We start from the raw sequence: 20,383 nt of genomic DNA, 5'->3' as shown, positions 1-20,383 counted from the left end.
GCCACGGGACACCTCCCTTCTGATCAAGGACGCCCTTTTGCTCTAGAAAAGCCATCCAGGAAGCTTCTGGACTTGTACTCTTAGAGAGTCGCCTGGCCGCAGCAGCATTCGGGGCACACCTGCACTGCGGCCACGGTGCCCTGGGCATGCGCATTCCTGAGGATGGGCCCAAGCTACGTCACTCCCCCACCTTGATCCAAAGTGTCAGGGGCGTGCGAAGGAAGCTTAGCTTTTCGGAGCGGTATGTGCCTTCTTTATCTGCCTCCGTGTGGACTCTTCAGTCCCCAGCAGCACCAGAAGCCCCTCTTCTGCTTGAGGATCCCCCCTCAACAGCATGAGGCCAGCCCTCCCCCCCCACCTCTGCCTGTAGGCACAGGTACTAGCTTTCACACCTCCCTGGCCGAGCCAGTCTAGTTAGCAGCTAGCGCCCAAGGGAAAGGGCCGCAGAGAAGCAGGTCTGGAGAGGGGCTGAGGGGCCACTCCGGTGTCGTGTCCACACGTGGGCAGTGCCCGGGGCTGTGTCTGGGCGCACCTCCCCTGCATGGGCCTGGTCCTCCAGGATTCCTCAGAGGGCCCGGTATCCTTGTTTGTTGTTTTTGCCTTACACCAGCGAGTCAGGTTCAGAGGCTTGCAAGGAAGAACCCTTTCCGATCTGATGATCCAATGACAACCCCTCCGAGATGGGGTGGCCAAGTCCCCAGCTGGCGCAGCGGTTATGCCCGAGGAGGTTGTTGGGGGTGGGGGGGCCTGAAAGCCAGAAGATGCGTGAATATCCCCTCACGCCTACTTGCCGGGCAGCAAGCGGGCCCGTGCCGTGGAGAACTTGCAAATGAACATCACCGACGGGCATCGAGTCCATCTAGTGAAGAGAAGGGACAACGGAGCAAACCCGGGGATAAGCCAGAAAATGACGGGCCGCTCGGTTGTAAGCAGTCTCCCTGTCAGGCTGGTTGCTACGGGGGCATCTGATTACGCTTTTGTAGATGGTGGGTGCGAAAGCAATGATCCAGTGGAGAGAAAGCAACACTGATGGGAGAGAAGTTTTCAAAAAGGTGAGGACACCGGGCCCCAGCAGTCTGGGCTGGGACACGACAGACGGGTGGCCGGGAGTGTAGTTTGGGTGGAAAAGAGGAGGCTGTTCCCATCAGGTGGCTTTCATAGGACTTCGGTTTATCAGCCGGTCGGCTTATCATAGCACAAAAACCCTCGTGAGGAGTCCACTCGCTCCCCCCGCTCCCAAAATGCCCTCGCGCTCCTTTCCCACTGTGCAGTTTGAGGACGTACCCCACCCGGCTGCTTTCCTGTGGTTTCTCCTGGTGACGTGTGCTCAAGGAACACTGTGCTCCCAGTCAGAGCCCCTGTCCTCGGAGTGCGGACGCCGTGCGTGGGTCCTTGCGCTCCCCCCGTGGGGCCCCACGCCCTGTCCACCCCCTTGCACGGCTTACCTTGTCATGGAGGAGACAAGATGTGGACGATGAGAAGTTCTCTGCTGAGTGACTGGAAGCTTGAGATGCCCCCAATTACGTAAGTTTCCTTTATAGTAGGAAAAATCCCCCTGAGAGCTATAGGTGACCCAGCATTGTTGCTGAAGCCACCAAAGCCACACATCACACGTGCCTTTATGTTGGGGACTCCCATCTTTCCAGGACCTTCCTACGGCTTGAGTGTGCTTCACCCCATTTCCTGAAACGTGGGAACATGCTTGGTCAACTTGGCAGGTGTTATAAAAAGAAAAGGCAGCAGGCTGAGCCCCCAGACAACACGGGGACCCCAGCCCTCTGCTTTGTTGTAGCGCAGGGTCGGGCTGGACTTGGAGGGAACGATACCATGACCTTGTCTGTGACTCCTACGGCAAAAGTACCCATATAGCACTCCCTGCCTCTCCTCGTCAACTGCCCCCTCCCTAATCCTGGGACGGCAGTGCCCAGTCATGTAGCCCCCCCACCCCCCACCAATTGATCAAAGTGACAGGAAGCCCCTGCCAGATGTGCTACATTCGAGACACTGGTAGACGTCTGAACGGTAGCCTGTGTCCTAAACTCACCCGTGTCCTAGGACTCGGGTTCTCCAAGTTAAAGCTAATCCTTGAATGCAGAGCCCCAGCAAAGCAAGCTGCTGATAGGAGAACACTCACTTGCTTTGAGTTTTGACCACAACCAGCCTGCAAGAAAGTAATGAAGAAACACACGAACACATGCTTCGTTTATACAACACGTTACGGTAACTGGGGGCCGCCGCTCCTCCCACATCGTGCGGTTCCGTTCCCTTGGCCCTACTTGAGCCCAGCAATCCTGCGAAGAGGCCCTCAAGTTACGGTCTTGCTGAGAAAATGCAGTTTGCTCTTCGTTCATCCATGTCACCGCGGGCCCAACCAAGAGTTAACCAAGCGAGACCCAAGAAAGCACACCCACCAAGTTCTCTAATATCAAAATAGAGCAATTTATTCAAGACACTGAGTATGATCTGTTGATTTTCTCTTGAAACAAATGAGCTACGACACACAAAGTGATTCTTCTTCTCAGAGAGCGTGAAGGTGGGTGGGGGGGTGGAGGACGACGAAACGAGGGGTGACGTGAACAGAACCGAATCTAGAAAATGCAGACAGGGGACCACATCTGGCTGTACGTCTGACACAGACAATAAAAACTGCAGAAGCCAGAATTCAAAACTGCAGTGAGTGGCGGAAGGAACATTTCTCCATTTGACAAGAAACAGGATAAAAGAAGGAAAAAACAAGATGGAACAGAAGGTTAAAAAACAGAGTAAAATAACAAGGAATAAAGCAGACCCTGACATTTGACAAAGTGCACTTCACTGGGCTCCGCGATCTAGTTTCAGAAAGACAAGACGGAGGTCAAGTTCCGGGTGTCGTGTGGGGTCAGAGGGTTTAGACCCTGTGGTGCAGGACATGCTCTTGGTCACTTCAAACCCCAGGACACGCTCTTGGTCATTTCAAGCCCAAGCGAAGATTCCAGGAAGGATGACTGTGTTACTCTGCTTTCAGAATCAAGGTTCAATTTGGTCACTAAGACTTCAGCGTTTACCCACCATTGTTTAAGAGCCGTAAACAATGGCAAACAGGAACTTCCCACGAGGGCCGCCCCTCGATGGTGAAGGGGAACCTCCCGGCTTGCTGGAAGTCGCCGACGTGAGAGGCTCAGCGGACAGCTGTCGTGCCGAGGGTGGGGGTGGGCCGGAGGCCTGCCCTGCGTGCTCAGGCTCCGTCCCTCTTCAGGCCCGGGAGCTCCTCTCCTGCGGCTGCTGGGGGTGGGGTGGGGGGGGAGGCAGGGTTGGGGACCATCTGCCTCTGTCACCCCAGCTCCATTCTGTGCCTTGCAGCCCGTGGCTCCCAGCGGATCATTCCCACGTGATTCAGACTTATGAATCACGAGGCTAAAGCCCACATCTCCACAGGACCCCGGCCACTGACGTCCACGGGAAGCTTATCTAGTGAACCCGACAGGACATCCCACCATGACCGCCCGACGTCGACTGGCTTGTGAGACACGAGCCACGTGCTGACCGTGGCCCAACCCTCAACAACTTCTCTGCAGAGGTGACGTTTTTACTTGGGGTAGGGGTCAAGACGGTGTTGGTCTGGATCCCCAGCAAACAGCGTCCCAAACCTAATGACTTCTTAGGGCAGGCGGTCGTCGTCTGCGACCTTCAAAAACGGGAATGTGACACCACAGAACTCAGACCTTCCGGGCTAAACGCTTAGGGAACGGAGCCTGAATCAAATACCCAGCTTGTACACAGAGCCCTTTCTGGTCTTCTACAGACGGGGCTTGTATAACTCGGGTATCCAAGCGAAGGGCAATGAACGATCTAGAAGGAAGAATGCACCCTGGCTGTTGCCGCCGGTCCCTGCACATTCCATGTCCTGCGGGAGGCCGCTGTCCTGCCGGCTGGATTTTGGCTTCACGGACAGACGCCACCCTCCAAACGACACCCTGTCTCACTGCTGGGACGCGCACCCAGCCGAAGCCTGCCCCCGACCGGCAGGCACCCCTGCCCCCGGGCCTGACCAGCTTCCTCGCCCCTTCGTATGCCCGCTGGGAAACAGGAGAGAAGAGGCCCAATCTTTCGCTCCTTCCCCGATGCTAATGTAAAAAACAGGTCAGTGTCGGGTTAGGACGAGAGTACAAAGGGCACCTGATCCAATGAAAGGAAACTCCTCTAGGAACACAAAGCCATGTTTAATTTTTTAAAAACAGTAAAAAGATTCATTATTAAAAAAAAAAATTCTTTCTCCTGGTCTCTTGTGAGAGAAAGAAATGATGAAGACGGCAGAAATTATTAGTGATGTTCTACCTACGTAATTCACCTTCAGGACTGAGAGTCTCCCTTTCCCGTTCGTTTCTGTCACTATCACACCGGGTGAGATCCCGGAGGCTTTTAGGTGAGCTGTGCCAGGACCGGTCAACCGCTCTCGGTGAAGCGGCCGTGGGTACTCAGAGCGCCGTGAACAAGAGGTCGCTAACAGGTGACAGGGAGCCCAGCTGTCAGTGTGGATGGCTTCTTCAATTCCATTTGGTTTGGGAAATGCTTCCTGGGGTCAGAGGGCACTGTTCTCGACTCCTCTCGTGCCGGCTACGAGGGTGAACACCCCGAAACGATGCGACACCTCTTCTTTGAACCAAAAAGCGCCGGGATTTGCGTCTCTCGCTGCAGAAGCATCCCCCCCGCCGACCCCCAGGACCCACCCAGACTTTTCCACCCAGATTCCTAACCGCCTTTCACGATGCTGCAGGGAACGGAAAGGCCACCTCAGACCCTGCCTGTGTCCTCCTAAGATTTGCTTAAAATATGAATCACACAAAGCTCTCTGTGTCTGATGGCCATTTTAGGATTTTAAAATTGTTTTAACATAAAAATATTTTTTTTTTTCCAAAAATACTCCGGGCTCTTTCTCTTATAAGTATTTTTTTTTTTTTCTCCCGTAAAAAGTCCCCGTGCCCTGCCTTCTTACATAAAGCACTTATTATGCGCCGAAAGTGCCCTTGAGACCGAAGATCCGAAGCAACTATGAGAAAGGGACAGCGAGTGAGCGAGGGGCGGTGAGGGAGAGGGAGGAAGGGCGGAGGGGAGGACGAAGGGACGGGAAAGCCGACCGTCAGAGATTCTGGCATGGTGTCCACGAGGCTGCGTCTACGGAAGGCATACTCAAACCGACACCACACCACACGAAGGAGAGGTGGAGGGGGCACACAGTGGGAAGGAAGCAACAAACCAAAACCAGTTTCCATCTCAGACCGAAGGCCCCCGGACGACAGGATTCCAGCCAATAGAAAAACCACCGGACAAAGAAGATTCTAGAAAATAGAAAGTGTTGGGATTACAAAGTTGCGCGTTTCATCGGTACAAACTGGTCTTTGAACATCCTTTGTGAGAGCAAGTGCAGTGTCCAAATTGTTAGGGGGAAAAAACGAACCCACCACGTGGAGGAGAGTCCCCTCCCCCACTCTTGGTTTTATCACAGCATTTTTCTTTTTTCTTTTCTTTTTTGGCACAGCTTTTTTTGTTTGTTTTCTTTTTTCTCCTCTTCGTCTTTTCTCCTCTCAACTATCAGAGCCTGTTCTGGATGGAAAGCAAACCGTGCCCCCGCCTAGCCGGTGGCTCCATGCTTCCCAGGCTGAATGTTCTGGGTGGAAACCATTCCTTCCCCCTTTGATATGACTGTGTATGTTTCTGTTTTAAACTTCTTGATGAAGATTACGAGAAAGTAGAGACTCCTGTGGCCAGGATGAACTGATTTCCAAGTACACTCTAATGCAAGTCAAGTTCGTACAGTTTTGGAGCGGAAAGAACGGTGTCTGAGCATTGCTGCTTCACACATTCACTGCTGGTCCGTTAGAATTCTCTTCTAGAATAGTTTGTGTTTACTTTCGGAGATCTAAAACACACACCTGGAAGGAAACAGAAGGTGCCTCTTATCTTCACAGATGACAGCAAGATGCCTTTTGAGCCCCTGGACCAACTCCGGCCCGCCACCCATGTTCTGTAAATAAAGTTTTATTGGCAGCTTTAATGAAAGGCTAGTGTGTGAGCATGTGACCCAGCAACGCCAAGCAAACAGCACTACGTGGAAGCTCCAGGTCGAGGGCGATGCCAGGAACCAGTGGGGGAGGGGCGGGCTGCGTGACGGAGAGGACGACTCCAGCCCGAGCGCACAGACGATGGGAACATTTTCGGCCCTTGCGGACAGTCACCGAGCCAGCCCCACTGCTGCCCCCCGCCTTGGGGCTCACGGCAAGGCCAAGTGCGGGAACGAACCAAGAGGCTAGACAGCTCACGGGAGCAGAACGAGACCAGGAGGCCATGCCTTTATCACAAGAGGTCAGGGTCACAAACACGGGACTAAGCTAGGAGCAAGTTTCTCAGCCTCGGCACCGGTGACACCTAGAGCCAGATCCTTCCCTGCTCCGGGGGCCATTCTGCGCATTGTGGGAGGACTGGCGGCCTCCCTGCCCTCCACGCACCAGATGCCAGTAGCGACCCTGTCAAAGTAGTGGCAGCCGAGTGCCTCCTGACATTGTGAGAGGGCAGGATCACCCCTGTGGCATCCTCACGGGGCAGAATGTCCCTAAGAAAATGCTGGCCAGAATGACAACCTGGGAGGGAGGAAGAGGTGGCCATTCACAGATGGTGCCAACCCAGGGGGTCAGCCCAGAAGTTTCCTTCACCAGAAGCACGTCTGTGCAGCGCCTGCGTGCAAAGCTGGTCAGAGACCAGGGTCCGTCACACCCCCTGCAGCTGCACTCGGCTGTCAGCTGCCCAGCGTTTCGTCTTTGTGCCCCGCCCCCCGCCCCTCCCCTCCCTTCCCCACCCGCCCCTCCCCGGCAAACCACAGGTGCTGCTTACAGAGCCATCGGACGCGCTGGCACCCACTTTGTCGCCTCGGGCATTCCAGCACACCTCGAAGATGCCGCCAGTGCCTCGGTAGCTGTGCACAAGACTTCCACTCTGCAAAGCAAAGCAAAGCAAAGCAGTCATCACTGACGACGCAAAAGGACACTCGAAACACGGACGCGGTAGCCGGCGCGCCTGGGTGGCTCTGTCGGTTAAGCGTCCGACTCCTGGTTTTGGCTCAAGTCATGATCTCGCGGTCGTGAGATTCGGCTCTGCGCTAGGCAGGAAGCCTGCTTGAGAGGTTCTCTCTCTCTCTCACCCTTTGCCTCTCCCTAACTCACGCACCCGCCTCGATCTCACACTCTCAAAGCAATTACACATGAAACAAAACATGGATGTGGTGCAACGGGCACTCCTTTGGACGTTACCCTGAAGTGTCATCACGGATACATTATCTGAGGTATTTTTGACACCTAGAAAGGAAAACGACTTGCAGTAAGGTCTCCAGCGGCCGTAGACACAGGCCTCTCAGACTTCCTACAAGATGGGAACGGGGGAAGGAGCTAGTCAACAACGTTACGTATGTTTTTTTATATTTACACGGTACCCTCTCAGGATTAGAGAGAGCTTTAAAATGTCTCAAAGAGGGGCGCCAGGGTGGCTCTGTCTGTTAGGTGTCGGACTCTTGGCTTTGGCTCAGGTCATGATCTCATGGTTCATGGGTTTGAGCCCTGGGTCAGGCTCTGCATGGACAGTGCGGAGCCTGCTTGGGATCCTCTCTCTCCTTCTCTGTCTGCCCCTCCCCTGCTCATGCTCTCTGTCTCAAAAATTAACAAACAAACGTTAACAAAATAATAACACAACAAATAAAATGTCTCAAAGAGGGGGCACCTGGCTGGCCCAGTTGAGCTTGTGACTCTTGATCGTGGATGGGGTTGTAAGTTCGAGCCCCACATTGGGTAGAGAGTTTACTTAAAGACTTTAAAAACATAAATAAGGGGCGCCTGGGTGGCTCATCGGTTAAGTATCTGACTTTGGCTCAGGTCACGGTCTCCTGTTCGCAAGTTCGAGCCCCGTGTCGGGCTCTGTGCCGACAGCTCGGAGCCTGGACCCTGCTTCCGATTCTGTGTCTCCCTCTCTCTCTGCCCCTCCCCCGCTCGCTCTCTGTCTCTCAAAAATAAATAAAAATGTTAAAAAAAAAAGCAAATAAAATGTCTCTGAGTTTTGTGATTTCTAAAACGGGGGTGACAGGCTTTGACTTTTTGACAGCAGGCAGCACTTAATGAATGAGGTCATGTTGCAGACCCGCCCATCACGCTTTCTAGTGTTTCACTGACAGCCTCTGGCACGTTGTTCCTGGCGTGGGGCTGGGGGGTTTCTGGGAGGCCTGTCTGGGGCCGCGCAACTCGCCTTGGTGTCAGCCTGCCTGCACGTAGGGCCCACCATCGCCTCTCCTTCTGCGAGAGAACCGGTTTATGTACGGCACTTCCCGGGGAGCCTGAGGTCTCCGGGACGCCCGCACCCCCATGCCAGTGAACTTGGCTCATCTACCCCCTTTCCCTGCCACAAGGGGCCATGGGCTGGAGAATGCAAATCCATCTGAAGGTCAACCCAGCCAAAGGGGATCAAGAAGGTGGGTCAGATTAAAAGGACAGAAGCGGGGCACATAATCCACCCTGAGATCCAACAGGCTGTTTTCAACACCTCCTACCGTAACAGCATTTGTCTTCCGTCAGGAGAGCCGAGAGCTGACTGCCCGATACAGTACTCTGTACTGGGGGTGCCTGGTGGCTCAGTTAAGTGTCTCACTCCCGACTTTGGCTCAGGTCACGATCGCAGGGCTCGGGAGTTCGAGCCTCACCTCGGGCTCTGCGCTGACAACGCAAAGCCCGCTTCGGATTCTCGGTTTCCCTCTCTCTCTGCCTCTTTCAAAAATAAGTTAAAAAATCGTCTGTACTATACCAGCTCCTGTCATTCTACTCTCTATATTCAGAATGCTATTTACCCTCAGTTATGGCTGCAGGTACTTCCAGTGGCAACACTGAACCAAACATTCTCTTTTCTGATAACACGACGACCCATCATTGACATATTCTTTGCTACCCGAACACCGTTTCAGTCAAAAACCATTAAATGGCATGAGCACAGCAAACACACTCCTTTGTGCTCCTTGGTTTGCTGCACGGAGAAGGTACTGGTGTTTGTGGGGAGCGTAGGAGGTCAGGGCCGGCCTGGCACCCCTGCCCGGTAAGCTCGGACAGAAGGACGCCTCTCCCCGTCGAACCCGTGTGACCGACAGCGTTATCTCTGGAAAGGGCTGGGCGACACTTTGCTGAGATGACCGCAGGTCATCTGCAGGTGGAAGGTTTCATGCCAGGGGCTTAGAGAAAGTCGAAGACGGGGAGATCCCTTGATGAGGGGGCGGGGAGGGGGGGGAGGCCCACAGCCCCGCGGCGCTGAGCCCGAGGTCCGCCTGGGCAAGGCAGGGTTTGCTTCCAGGCTCCATGTGAGGCCGCTCGTTCCTAAGCACAGACTTCCCAGTCGCCGCTCCTGGCCTGGGTCCCCACAAACGCTGTTTGGGCGTTACTTCTGGAAAGGATTCGGTCGCGGCAATCGGGGGATTACCTGAGTATTCCAGATATGCACGCACTTATCGAAGGAGCCACTGGCCAAATATTTCCCGTCAGGGCTAAAAGCTACGCTGTAGACAGGCTCCTGATGCTTGGTTAGCGTGTGGACGCAGACGCCTCGCTCCACATCCCACAGTCGGACCGTAGAATCGAACGAAGCGCTGGAAAGACGGGAGAGAAAACATCATCAGAGAAACACGCTGGCTTCTTCCTATTTCCCTAAGACACTCAACGGATCTCACGTGCTGTTTGTCCTTCCTGGCCCTGAGGTTTCGAGAGACAGTGACCGGGCATATGCCTTTTCTAAAATGTGACTTGGGCATATTGAAAAAAAGCCCATAGTTAGAAAACAAATCTTTTCTTCCTTTCTTCCAGGGCTGTTATTAAGGAAACCAGGTGACATCCACATTCATTGCTTTCTGCATGTTCTACGGAGATGAATGATATATGCTCTTGTATAATATTTACTCGATTTCTAAAATGCTCCCTACAGTCTGGGGTGCCTGGGTGGCTCAGTCGGTTAAGCCCCCAACTTCGGCTCAGGTCGTGATCTTGAGTTCGTGAATTCGAGCCCCACGTCAGGCTTTGTGCTGACAGCTCAGAGCCTGGGGCCTGCTTCAGATTCTGTGTCTCCCTCTCTCTGCCCCTCTCCCGCTCACGCTGTCTCTCTCTCAAAAAATAAACATTAAAAAAAAAAAAAAGCTAAAAAATAAATACTCCTGCAATTTAAAACATCTATTGGGGCGCCTGGGTGGCTCAGTCAGTTGAGCGTCTGACTTTGGCTCAGGTCGTGATCTCACGGTCTGTGAGTTCGAGCCCCGCGTCGGGCTCTGGGCTGATGGCTCAGAGCCTGGAGCCTGCTTCCGATTCTGTGTCTCCCTCTCTCTGCCCCTCCCCTGCTCATGCTCTGTCTCGGTCTCAAAAATAAAAACATTAAAAAAAAACAAAAACCAACATCTACTGTTAGCAACAAAGATGATACCAACAGTCTGGAAACAGAGCAACCTGAGTGACTAAAACTCTTAATCCAACAGGAATTAAAATACAGTCACATCCAATTATGCAACCACACTGTCTCGAGCTCGAATTGGACTTATTTTCAAGTTTAAAAGAACAGCATGTATCACAGAGCGGTAATCGACTGTGCTCTCACCAGGGACTCAGGCACTGCTATGTTCCCTTTATACCTGTTCGCCGAAAGGATAATTTATGCTCGTGACACAAGAGTCCCTTCTGGGCTATCAAAAACCGATTCTCAGTGTGTTCTCGTAGTAATTTAAGTGGATTTTAGGAGAATTGCTTGAAATAAGACAATTACGGTCTCCACGTTCTTCTGGTTTCAGTCTCTCAGCAGGTGTAGGAATTCCTTCCAGTACTTTCTAAGAGACGGCCTGTGGTCGAGCACTCGCGGCAACAAGAGTCCTTGCCGCTCGGCGAGGCCGCCACCCCCCATCCCGCTCCGTTGCAAAGATGGAGCGTTCTTCCTGATGGACACCTGTCACCTGTGCCCACATATCCATTCTGTGCAAGCCAAGAGCCAGCCCCTTGTTGTTCTGGTAACCAAACATCCCGCCCAAGTCTCATCCCTTCCCGGTGAAGCAAACACACCCACGTGGCTTTGGACTGTGGCTCCCAGATCCCTAGGTCTCCTGGCTCAGTCTCAGAGTCTGTTGGGTTTGTTTTCTGAACGTTCTTTTTAAAACACAATACCCAGAGTAGAACATTACGTCCTGAAAGGGGTCTAACGAGCATCATGACCAACCAGTTCCGCGGACAGCGGCCTAAAGTAACGTGGCTCTGGGGAGGCCACCTCTGCATCACTTATAACCACTCTGGCCAATTGTGGCCTGACTGGTCATTCCTCTCCGCCCGTGCTGGTGTCACAACAGAAATGGTCGGGTCGGGTCTGGTGTCCCAACTGAGTTCCGTTTCCTTTCTGTGTCTTCACAAAAACCTTCACCAAAGCAAGGGCTCAAAGCCCGGCCCCACGACCAGCCCCTCCCACCAACCTCATGGTTCAAATGACCCTCACCCTCCAGTTACGAGTCACCTGAGAGTCTCGCGGTGCATTCAAAGCGGGCTAGCCACCTCGTTTCCTTTGGAAGGGCGTGAGCAAACTCGCAACACCCCTCAGCAAAACTTCCTGTTCCGTTTGGATACAAAAAACTCTTACTGGCCATGTGGCGAGCTGAGACAGCGAGCAAGGCTGCTTTCAGGAACCGTGCCTGGGCTGTGGGCCGTGTGCCCTTTACCTTGCTAGCATGATGTTGGAATTTGGGTTGCTGGTGGCTGGCCCGGTGGGACTCCACTTTATGGTGTAGATCTCTTTGCTGTGGGCCTGAAGGTCATGGACACACGTATCCTGCTTCATACTCCAGATCTAGAGAACACAGCGGGAACAATGTGAGCAGACGCCGTCTCTGCAGCCAGGAATGGTTCAACATCACCTATTCCGTGAACCTAAGTCACGTGTCTGGCTCCCGGGAAGCTCGCTGCCCGGTCGGCAGGTGGCTGGCCACGCAGTGCCCAGAACAGGGGCGGACAGAGGGCTAGGGCGCCACGGGGAAGGGAAGGACTCTCAGCAGGATCCGTGACGGACACACGGACACACGGGAGTTAAGTGGGTGACAGCGACATCTAGTTAGCGACAGGGACAAAGTACAGAGGCAGGAAGAGTGTGGGGAACAACCAGGCAGAGAGGAACAGTGAGTGGAAGCTACACACAGAGTACGCGGGTTGTGTCTGGGAGGAGACAGCACGTCCTTGCAGACAGCCGTACCTTTAATGTCATGTCATCAGAGCAGGACGCTAGCAGCATTCCAGAAGGATCCCATTTGATGGCGTTCACCTCGTTCTGAAAGAGCAAAGGGTTTCAGAAAGAACGGCTTGCGAGCAGATACCACAACCCGCCACCAGGTGGCAGCAGCGCTCTGTCGTCTCCACCAGGAGCCTATTTGCCTCTCGCCCGGATGGCAAAGATGGAGACGCCGTGGCATTTCCTCTCATTTCCCTCTTTTCCTTACTCCGCCTTTCACATTTGCATAAAAGCACAACCATGTGCCACACGGAACCAGCCGCCTCATCTGCATTTCTCTAAGGAAAAACACAGTCTCAACTAGGAAGGGAGCCAAGTGAATTTACTCATGATTCAGGGCAGCACATAAAACCAGGAAGACCACGGTTGTTTACAAACTGACTCTGAAAATCGTTTTCCTAAGTCCTTTCACTACGGCTGTTTTCTGTCTAGATTCGTTCCAGAAACTTCTCTTCTGGGGGAGGGGGTGGGGGTGGGGGCGGTGGAAGGAGATTTAAGCCAGGGCTTTAACGCAGGTTGAAGGCCACGTGACCTAAACGCACCAGCAGACGAACGCGGCCGTACAAGTGGTAACCGTTAGAGATACACCCACAGACAAAATCCTCGAGGAGGGCAAAGAGCTCAAAATCCAGAGCAAACAGCACGGAGACAAAATGCCGCAACACAGCACAGGTGCAAAGTTGTAGCGGGCGGCCGCAGGGTGCTGTGGGGGCAGAAAGGAGTGTGGCTGCAGACGGCCTTCTGGATGGGCCGGGAGGCGGGATGACCCCGAGGCCCGACCCCGAGGCGGAATCCTGGAGGATGCAGGTAGACGCAGCCCCGAGGGACACCTGACCCTGGGCTGGGGAGGGGGCGCTGGGCCTGGCGAGCTGGGGAGCAAGCCTTCCCAGCAGGATGACTAGAGCCCCATTTGCCCAGGAGAGTCCCACCCACGCCTGCCGTCCCGGCCTGACAACTGATTTCAAACTAACAATTAACTTTCCAATCAATCTCACACTCCTAAGCCCTCTGGTTTGGGTGATAACTTTTATGGTCACGCTACTTGTAAAGGACACTGAGTTTTGAAGGGTGTGAGGCGGAGACGTGACAGGCCACATCTGTGTTCCGCGCACTATCAAGATAGCCTGGAAAAAAAGGGAGGAAGGAAGCTTGGGAGTCCCAGGGGCAGGCCACTGGCTGGGCGAAGGGAGGACAGAGGAACGTGGAAATGACCAAGTGCTGGGGACAACGGCATCTGTGACCCTGGCAGGTCTTCCAACAGGGCTGAAGTGAACGGGGTTGCGAGGCTATAGAGATTCATCTGGAAAGGCAACGAAAAGCCTCATGTGCCCCACTAAGGAATCTGATCACACATCAGCTGGCAGTGGAGCTTCCTGGATCGAACGTTCCTTATTTTCCACGAACTTGAGGAAAATGTTGGCCATTGCCGTTTCCAGTATTTTTTCTGTTCCATTCTCTTTTTATCTCTCTCTCTCTCTCTCCATGTCACAAATATGCTAGAGTACTTCATACTGTTCATAGGTCATTAAGCCTCTGTTGGAAAGTTTGTTCGAGGCGTCCGAGTTCAGCTCAGGTCATGATCTCGTGGTCCGTGGGTTCGAGCCCTGTGTCAGACTCTGTGCTGACAGCTCAGAACCTGGAGCCTGCTTCAGATTCTGTGTCTCCCTCTCTCTCTGCCCCTCCCCCACTTGTGCTCTGTCTCTCAAAAATAAATAAATGTTAAAAAAAAAGTTTGTTTGATCTTTTATCACTTCTTTAAATTGGCTTATTTCTACAATGTCACTTGAGGCTCACTAACCTTTCTGAAAACTCCCATCTCCTGGTTGAACCCCCCCCCCCCCCCCCCGCATTAAGATTTCCATTTCAGGGGCCAGTGGGTGGCTCAGTTGGTTAAGTGTCCAACTTCAGCTCAGGTCATGATCTCATGGTTCGTGGGTTCAAACCCCCTGTTGGGCTCTGTGCCGACAGCTTGGAGCCTGGAGCTTGCTTTGGATTCTGTGTCTTCCTCTCTCTCTGTTCCTCCCCCACTCTCACTCTGTCTCTCTCTCAAAAATAAATTAAAAAAAATTTTCCATTTCAGACATTATACCAGTCAGTTCTCAGATTTCCACTGGGCTATTGTTTTTAGAATATAGTTTTCCTTCCCCTGCCGATATTCCCCATCTATTCGTTCATTACAAGCATCCTGTCCTTTATGTCTTTGCACATTTTTGTAACTATTTTAAAGTCTTTCCTGCAGAATCTGACGTCTGACTCCTCTGACAGCCAGTCTTTTCTCCACTGCCTGCCCCCAAGTGGGTTAAATCCAACCACCAGAGATGCTACAAGAGCCCAAGCAGCAAAGGGCTGCAGGAGAACGGACCGAGTATCTCTCTCCGTATCTTTCGATCCCAGGCACTGAGGAGACGCTCACCACCTCCCAGCACGTTCTCCGGAACCAGAGCCCGTACTTACCGTGTGTCCTTGGAAGGTTTTGACGGGGCGGTCGCAGCCGAGTCTGCAGACGTGAATACACATGTCTGTGCTACAGGAGGCAAAGGTAGTGTTGTTCTGCCAGTCTACGTCGAGAGCAGGGGCTGGACAGCAGGGGACAGCGGGAGGACATTGACATTTACCAGGTGTGCACAGAGCTCAGTTGATTTAAAACAATTAAAAGCAGAGTCTCAAGAAGCCTGATCTAGTAACACAGTAAAAAAAAAAACCTTCCCAGTGTGAACACAGCCTCTTTTCCTCATAGACCTTAAAGACACCCCCGCCTCCCCCCCCCCCCCCACCCCTGCCCTGCACATCTGCGGAGCAGACACTCTGGAGAGACCCCCGTGACGGTTCACGTGCCCCGTGGCACGAGAGTCTGGCTCCCCTGACACAGTGAGAAAGCGGAGGGGAGAATCTGCACCTTGCTGCTTCCAGGAACATCACTGGTGCATGGGCTGATGTGACATATTTTAGAGAGGAAAAAGAGAAAAGCAGACGGAGAAGATTTCCTACCCTACGTTCAAGATGGCTCGATTTTTAAAAATGTCCCGCAACACATCAATGCACCCCCCAACTGCAGGGTACTGATCCCTTTGGGGACACAACTGGACGCTGGCTCAGGACTTGTGATGAACACCCCTTCTGACTCCTGGGCATTTCCTTAGGGGCTCTGAGAGCCCTGTGGAGGGTTTGGGGGATGGCGATGGCCTTCCCTACACCTCACAGCTCTCTCCCTGCACCAGACCTCTCCATCGCACTAGTCGGCATCCCTGCTGTCTCCTGACGCCTCCTTCTTTCTAGGAGAAAGCGGGTTAGCTTCCTCCAAACCTCTGATCACAAAGTTTTCATCAACTGATCAATACCATAACCATGTCTCGTGTGTTTCTTTGAAAGGCAAGTTAGCAGCGGGTCGGGAGAAGAATGCAGAGGACTCAGGCTAGGCTGACAATCGGACTGCCCCTTCTCTTCTTCAGTGTTTAAGTGAGACAGGCAGGCCTCTGCAGGGGTCCACGTTCCACAGTGGGTAACCGCACGAGGCATCCCATCAGCCTCTGCGTGCGGCTCCGTCCCGGAGTGGCTGTTGTGGCTGTGTACTTGGTCAAGAACGAGCACGGCCTTCTTCAAAAGCCAAGACCGTCCCTTTTGGTCACATCCCCGGCAGTGTTTCAGGACAGCCCCGCGGTCCCTGGGGCGCATTTCCCACGTGTACAACACAGAACGAAGGAACCGATCCCATGTGGTCGGAGTGACGCTCCCGTGAGCCTGAGAGGCAAGACCCCAGCTGCTCTCGCCTACAACACCGCCCCAGCTACATCCCGAATTCCCGGGCCACCCTCTGCACTGTGAGGGCCACGTGATTCATATACCTGGAAATAGGACGCTCAGGTGGGCACTTCAGGGGACAGTGTTTACCGCCTGCTCATAAAAATTAACATCCACCAGCCCTTGCCGTCCAAAGAGGGGACCCTCTGTACTTAGGTGGCTGGCCCCACCGTGAGTCGGCCGCTGTCCAGGACCCTCAGAAGCCCCAGTGTGATCTCACCATTCAGTGCGGGTGAGCGGCAGGTACCAAGGCCCAGCCATTGTGGGTGTCTGCACGGCCTCCCTGCCCACAGAGGGGCCGGCGAGGTTCAACGACCAGCATTCGAGGCTCAGCCTGGCTTTCTCTGCTGTTTGTTTGTTTTTTTTAAGTGTAATTTTGAAATATTACTGTTCCCCCAGGCTCCCCCAGTGGTTGTGTTTTATAGCCCTACCGGATCAAGACCAGAAAGATGATGGTACGTGTGTGTCAGCCCATGCCGTTTCATCACACAGGCGGCTCTGTGCGACTGCCCCCCGCAGTCAAGATCCAGAGCCCTCCCTGCGGCATCCCAAAACTCTGCCTCCACTGATCTGTTCTCCAATCTAAAATCTCATCATCTCGGGGCACCTGGGGGGCTCGAGTCGGTTAAGCGCCCGACTTCGGCTCATGTCATGATCACACGGTCTGTGAGATCCAGCCCCGCGTCGGGCTCTGTGCCGACAGCTCGGAGCCTGGGGCCTGCTTCGGATTCTGTGTCGCCCTCTCTCTCTGCCCCTCCCTTGCTCACGTGTGTGCGCTCTCTCAAAAGTAAACATTTAAAAAAATAATGAAGATTAAAAATTATAAACCTCAGGCATCGAAGGGCACCTGGATGGATCAGTTGGTTGAGCGTCTGACTCTTGACTTCGGCTCAGGTTATCATCCCGGGGTCACGGGATCAAGCCCTGTGTTGGGCTCTGTGCTGAGTGTGGAGCCTGCTTGGGATTCTCCCCCCACGCCCACTTCTCTCTCTCCCCTCTACAACCCCGTCCCTCTCCCTTGCTCATGCACTCTAAAATAAAAAAAGTAACAATAATAAATAAAAACCTCGGGTACTGAAACTTAATGAGTTTTCTTGACAGACGGCTGTTCGCACATGTTATCACACTGGTTTTGGGGGGGGGCATGTCAGACGTGCCGTGTGATTCTGCTGGGAGAGGACCCTTGGAAAGGTCTGGATTTCACTTCGTTCACCTTCTGATTTTGCTTTGTATCTCTTCACTGTAATACATCTGACCCCTGAGGACATCTACCTGCTGAGTCCGGGGAGTTCTCCCAGGGAACTTCGGAGTCTGGGCGTGGTCTCAGGGAACCCCAACACAGCGTCGCCCTGGGGACGGCAGGGCAAAGACGCCCACGCCAGTTCTGCGGTCGGTGACATGCATTCCCCTGCTACCAGCTAGATTTCGTGGCCTCCTTTCTGCAATCCTTCGTGATTACTTTAAGGGACATTGAGCTGCCGTGGATTACCATTTCTGAATTCCAAAAAACAAAAAAACAAACTCACCGGAATGAAACGGAAACTGTTGTTTGGCTTCTCCTGTGTGGGCGTCCCAAATAATTGTTGTCTGTGCTCCGCAAAACAAAAAGAAAAAGTTAGCAACTCTTCTTCACAGAAAGATTTCCCTAGAAAAATTTCACACACGACCAAAGACCGAGAACACCCCTTCCTTCTAAACTGGCACGGTCTGAAAGAGACAGAATGTGAGTCACACAGGTCATTTTTAACTATCTGGGGACTACATTTAAAAAAAAATAGGTGGGGCGCCTGGGTGGCTCAGTCGGTTAAGCGGCCGACTTCGGCTCAGGTCACGATCTCGCGGTCCATGAGTTCGAGCCCTGCGTCTGGCTCTGTGCTGACAGCTCGGAGCCTGGAGCCTGTTTCGGATTCTGTGTCTCCCTCTCTCTGACCCTCCCCCATTCATGCTCTGTCTCTCTCTGTCTCAAAAGTAAATAAACGTTAAAAAAAATTAAAAAAAAAAAAAAAAAAAGAAAATCTTTCTTCTAAAAAAAAAAAGGAAAAAAAGATAAAAAAAATAGGAAAAAGAAATGGGTAAAATTAATTTTAGCAATATATTTTATTTCACTCCAACGTGGCCAAAATATTATTGTTTCAACATGCAATCAACAGAGAAACATCAATTAGATAATTTGGCATTCTGTCTTTCATCTAGATACTCTGCCTCGACTGGGGGCTATATGCTCCCTCACCCTCGACAGGGAGACGGGTTGAAAAGTGTGCAATTAAGCACCTTTCTGGCACTTTTCCAAATAAAGAGCTACAGACGCTGCCAGTCCTGACACTTCCAAGACCATCACCCCAAGAATCGGGGATCTTCGATACAGCCGAGAGTAGTCGTGACCCTGGGATCAGGCCCCAGTTCACGGGTCGAGAAACAGGGAGACAAAATGATCTCCCTCCACCCCTTGGAAAGCAAAGTAAATCCTGGATTCTTAGGAACTTACTGATCTTGGGAAGATACGCAGGGAAGGAACCAGAGGCCGCTCAATGAACACCACCGGAATTAAGTCTTAATCAACTGGAACTTTCACCTTAATTGAAACCTTTCCACCTCCCTGTCCATGGCACTTAAGAAAGATTTTGCTTTGGGGCGCCCGCGTGGCTCAGTTGATTAAGCATCTGACTTCAGCTCAGGTTATGATCTCGCAGTCTGTGAGTTCAAGCCCCGTGTCAGACTCTGTGCTGACAGCTCAGAGCCTGGAGCCTGCTTCAGATTCTGTGTCTCCTTCTTTCTGCCCCTCCCCCGCTCGCACTATCTCTCTCTCAAAAATAGACATTAAAAAAAAGATTTAAAATAAAAACATAATAAAAAGAAATATTTTGTTTTAAGGGGCGCTTGGGTGGCTGAGTTGGTTAAGTGTCTGACTTTAGCTCAGGTTGTGACCTAGAGGTTCATGGGTTTGAGCCCCGCGTCGGGCTCTGTGCTGACAGCTCAGAGTCTGGATCCTGCCTCAGATTCTGTGTCTCCCTTTCTCTCTGTCCCTCCCCCTCTCCTGCTCTGTTTCTCTCTCTCTCTCTCAAAAATAAACATTTCAAAAATTTTTTTAAAAAATGAAAGCTTTTGTTTTAAGAAGAACTGCTTATATTTTCTATCAGCTGCAGAAATTTCCAGAGGAAACAGAGCAGTATCTTTGAAACTCGGTTCTCTAAGTTTGGGGCCAGCTCTCGACCAATTAACTTTTCTTTTTAAGATTTTATTTTTAAGTAGTCTCTACACCCAAGGTAGGGCTCGAACTCAAAACCTGGAGATCAAGAATCATATCCTCCCCTGACTGAGTCAGCCAGGCACCCTTAGACCGATAAATGTTTTTTGTTTGTTGTTTGGTGGAATACAGCTCTTTTCCTAACGTAGCCAGTCACAAACAAGCGAGTGTAGGACCCGAAGACTAACTGAATTCATAATGTGAATTTTCATTGGCCATACAGCTCATCACCTCCTACAGTCACAACTTCAAGTAAGGTCGAAAACCAGAAATGAATATAAAGGGGAGTCCCCGAGCAGGGACGCAAGTAAGGACACAAAAATCTTAAAAAAAATTTTTTTAATGTTTATTTTTTGATAGATACAGAGTGCGAGCCGGGGAGGGGTAGAGAGAAAGGGAGACACAGAATCCGAAGCAGGCTCCAGGCTCCGAACTGTCAGCACAGAGCCCGAAGCAGGGCTTTAATTCACGCCCACGAACTGTGAGATCATGACCTGAGCCGAAGTCGACGCTTAACCGACTAAGCCACCCGGGCGCCCCTGAAAAAACTTTTTAGAAGCGTGTGGAGGTCGAAGGGCAGAAGTTACTGGCAATCCAGGGCCCGTACCCTGTACCGGTGGGTCCCTAGGCAAGTCAGCGCGGGTCTCTGTGACACAGGGTGATACCACAGTGCCCGCCTCCTACCCTGGGAGCACTGAATTGGCCAACACACGTAATAGTTAACGTGCTTGTCAAAGGTGAGCGGTCATTTGTACAAGTCATTTTCACAATCCAATCAGCAGTACGGATGGCCAGCCACGTCCCAAAGTTCCGTGTGTGTATGTGTGTGTGTGCGCATCTGTAATATGTGAATTAGAACACCTCGGAGAAAACGTGATGTTGTTCCAGGAGAATATTTAGAGAGTCAACCATAGCACTCAGCTTGTTCAACATTAGCTACTGGGCTGCTGGGTCCAAATGAGGGGTCTACTGGCTTAGAGAGAGAGAGAGACTAACTCAGAGCATTACATCCCAGTGTGGGGGTCAGCACACATTTTCCGTCAA

The 20,383-nt window shown here is 52.3% G+C and overlaps 1 protein-coding gene across 1 annotated transcript in view; it reads right to left on the bottom strand.

Annotated features, from left to right (window-relative positions):
* Positions 1 to 4,180: 4,180 nt before the first annotated feature.
* The window catches only part of TBL1X (transducin beta like 1 X-linked), a 43,782-nt gene continuing 27,579 nt past the window's right edge, over positions 4,181 to 20,383 (bottom strand). Inside the window, exons 3-9 of the mRNA XM_053891381.1 lie at positions 17,622 to 17,722; positions 14,752 to 14,873; positions 12,262 to 12,336; positions 11,735 to 11,862; positions 9,478 to 9,643; positions 6,865 to 6,966; positions 4,181 to 5,909 (exon numbers count right to left, since the gene is read on the bottom strand). Coding sequence (XP_053747356.1) covers positions 5,883 to 5,909; positions 6,865 to 6,966; positions 9,478 to 9,643; positions 11,735 to 11,862; positions 12,262 to 12,336; positions 14,752 to 14,873; positions 17,622 to 17,722 — 721 coding nt within the window. The 3' untranslated portion in view covers positions 4,181 to 5,882. The remainder of the gene's footprint in view (positions 5,910 to 6,864; positions 6,967 to 9,477; positions 9,644 to 11,734; positions 11,863 to 12,261; positions 12,337 to 14,751; positions 14,874 to 17,621; positions 17,723 to 20,383) is intronic.

Source organism: Panthera pardus, unplaced genomic scaffold, assembly GCF_024362965.1.
Source record: "Panthera pardus isolate Hobbes unplaced genomic scaffold, ASM2436296v1 HiC_scaffold_27, whole genome shotgun sequence".
Classification (NCBI taxonomy): Eukaryota; Metazoa; Chordata; class Mammalia; order Carnivora; family Felidae; genus Panthera; species Panthera pardus.
Note: the sequence above shows the minus strand (reverse complement) of the source record. Positions and strands in the feature narration are given on the sequence as shown.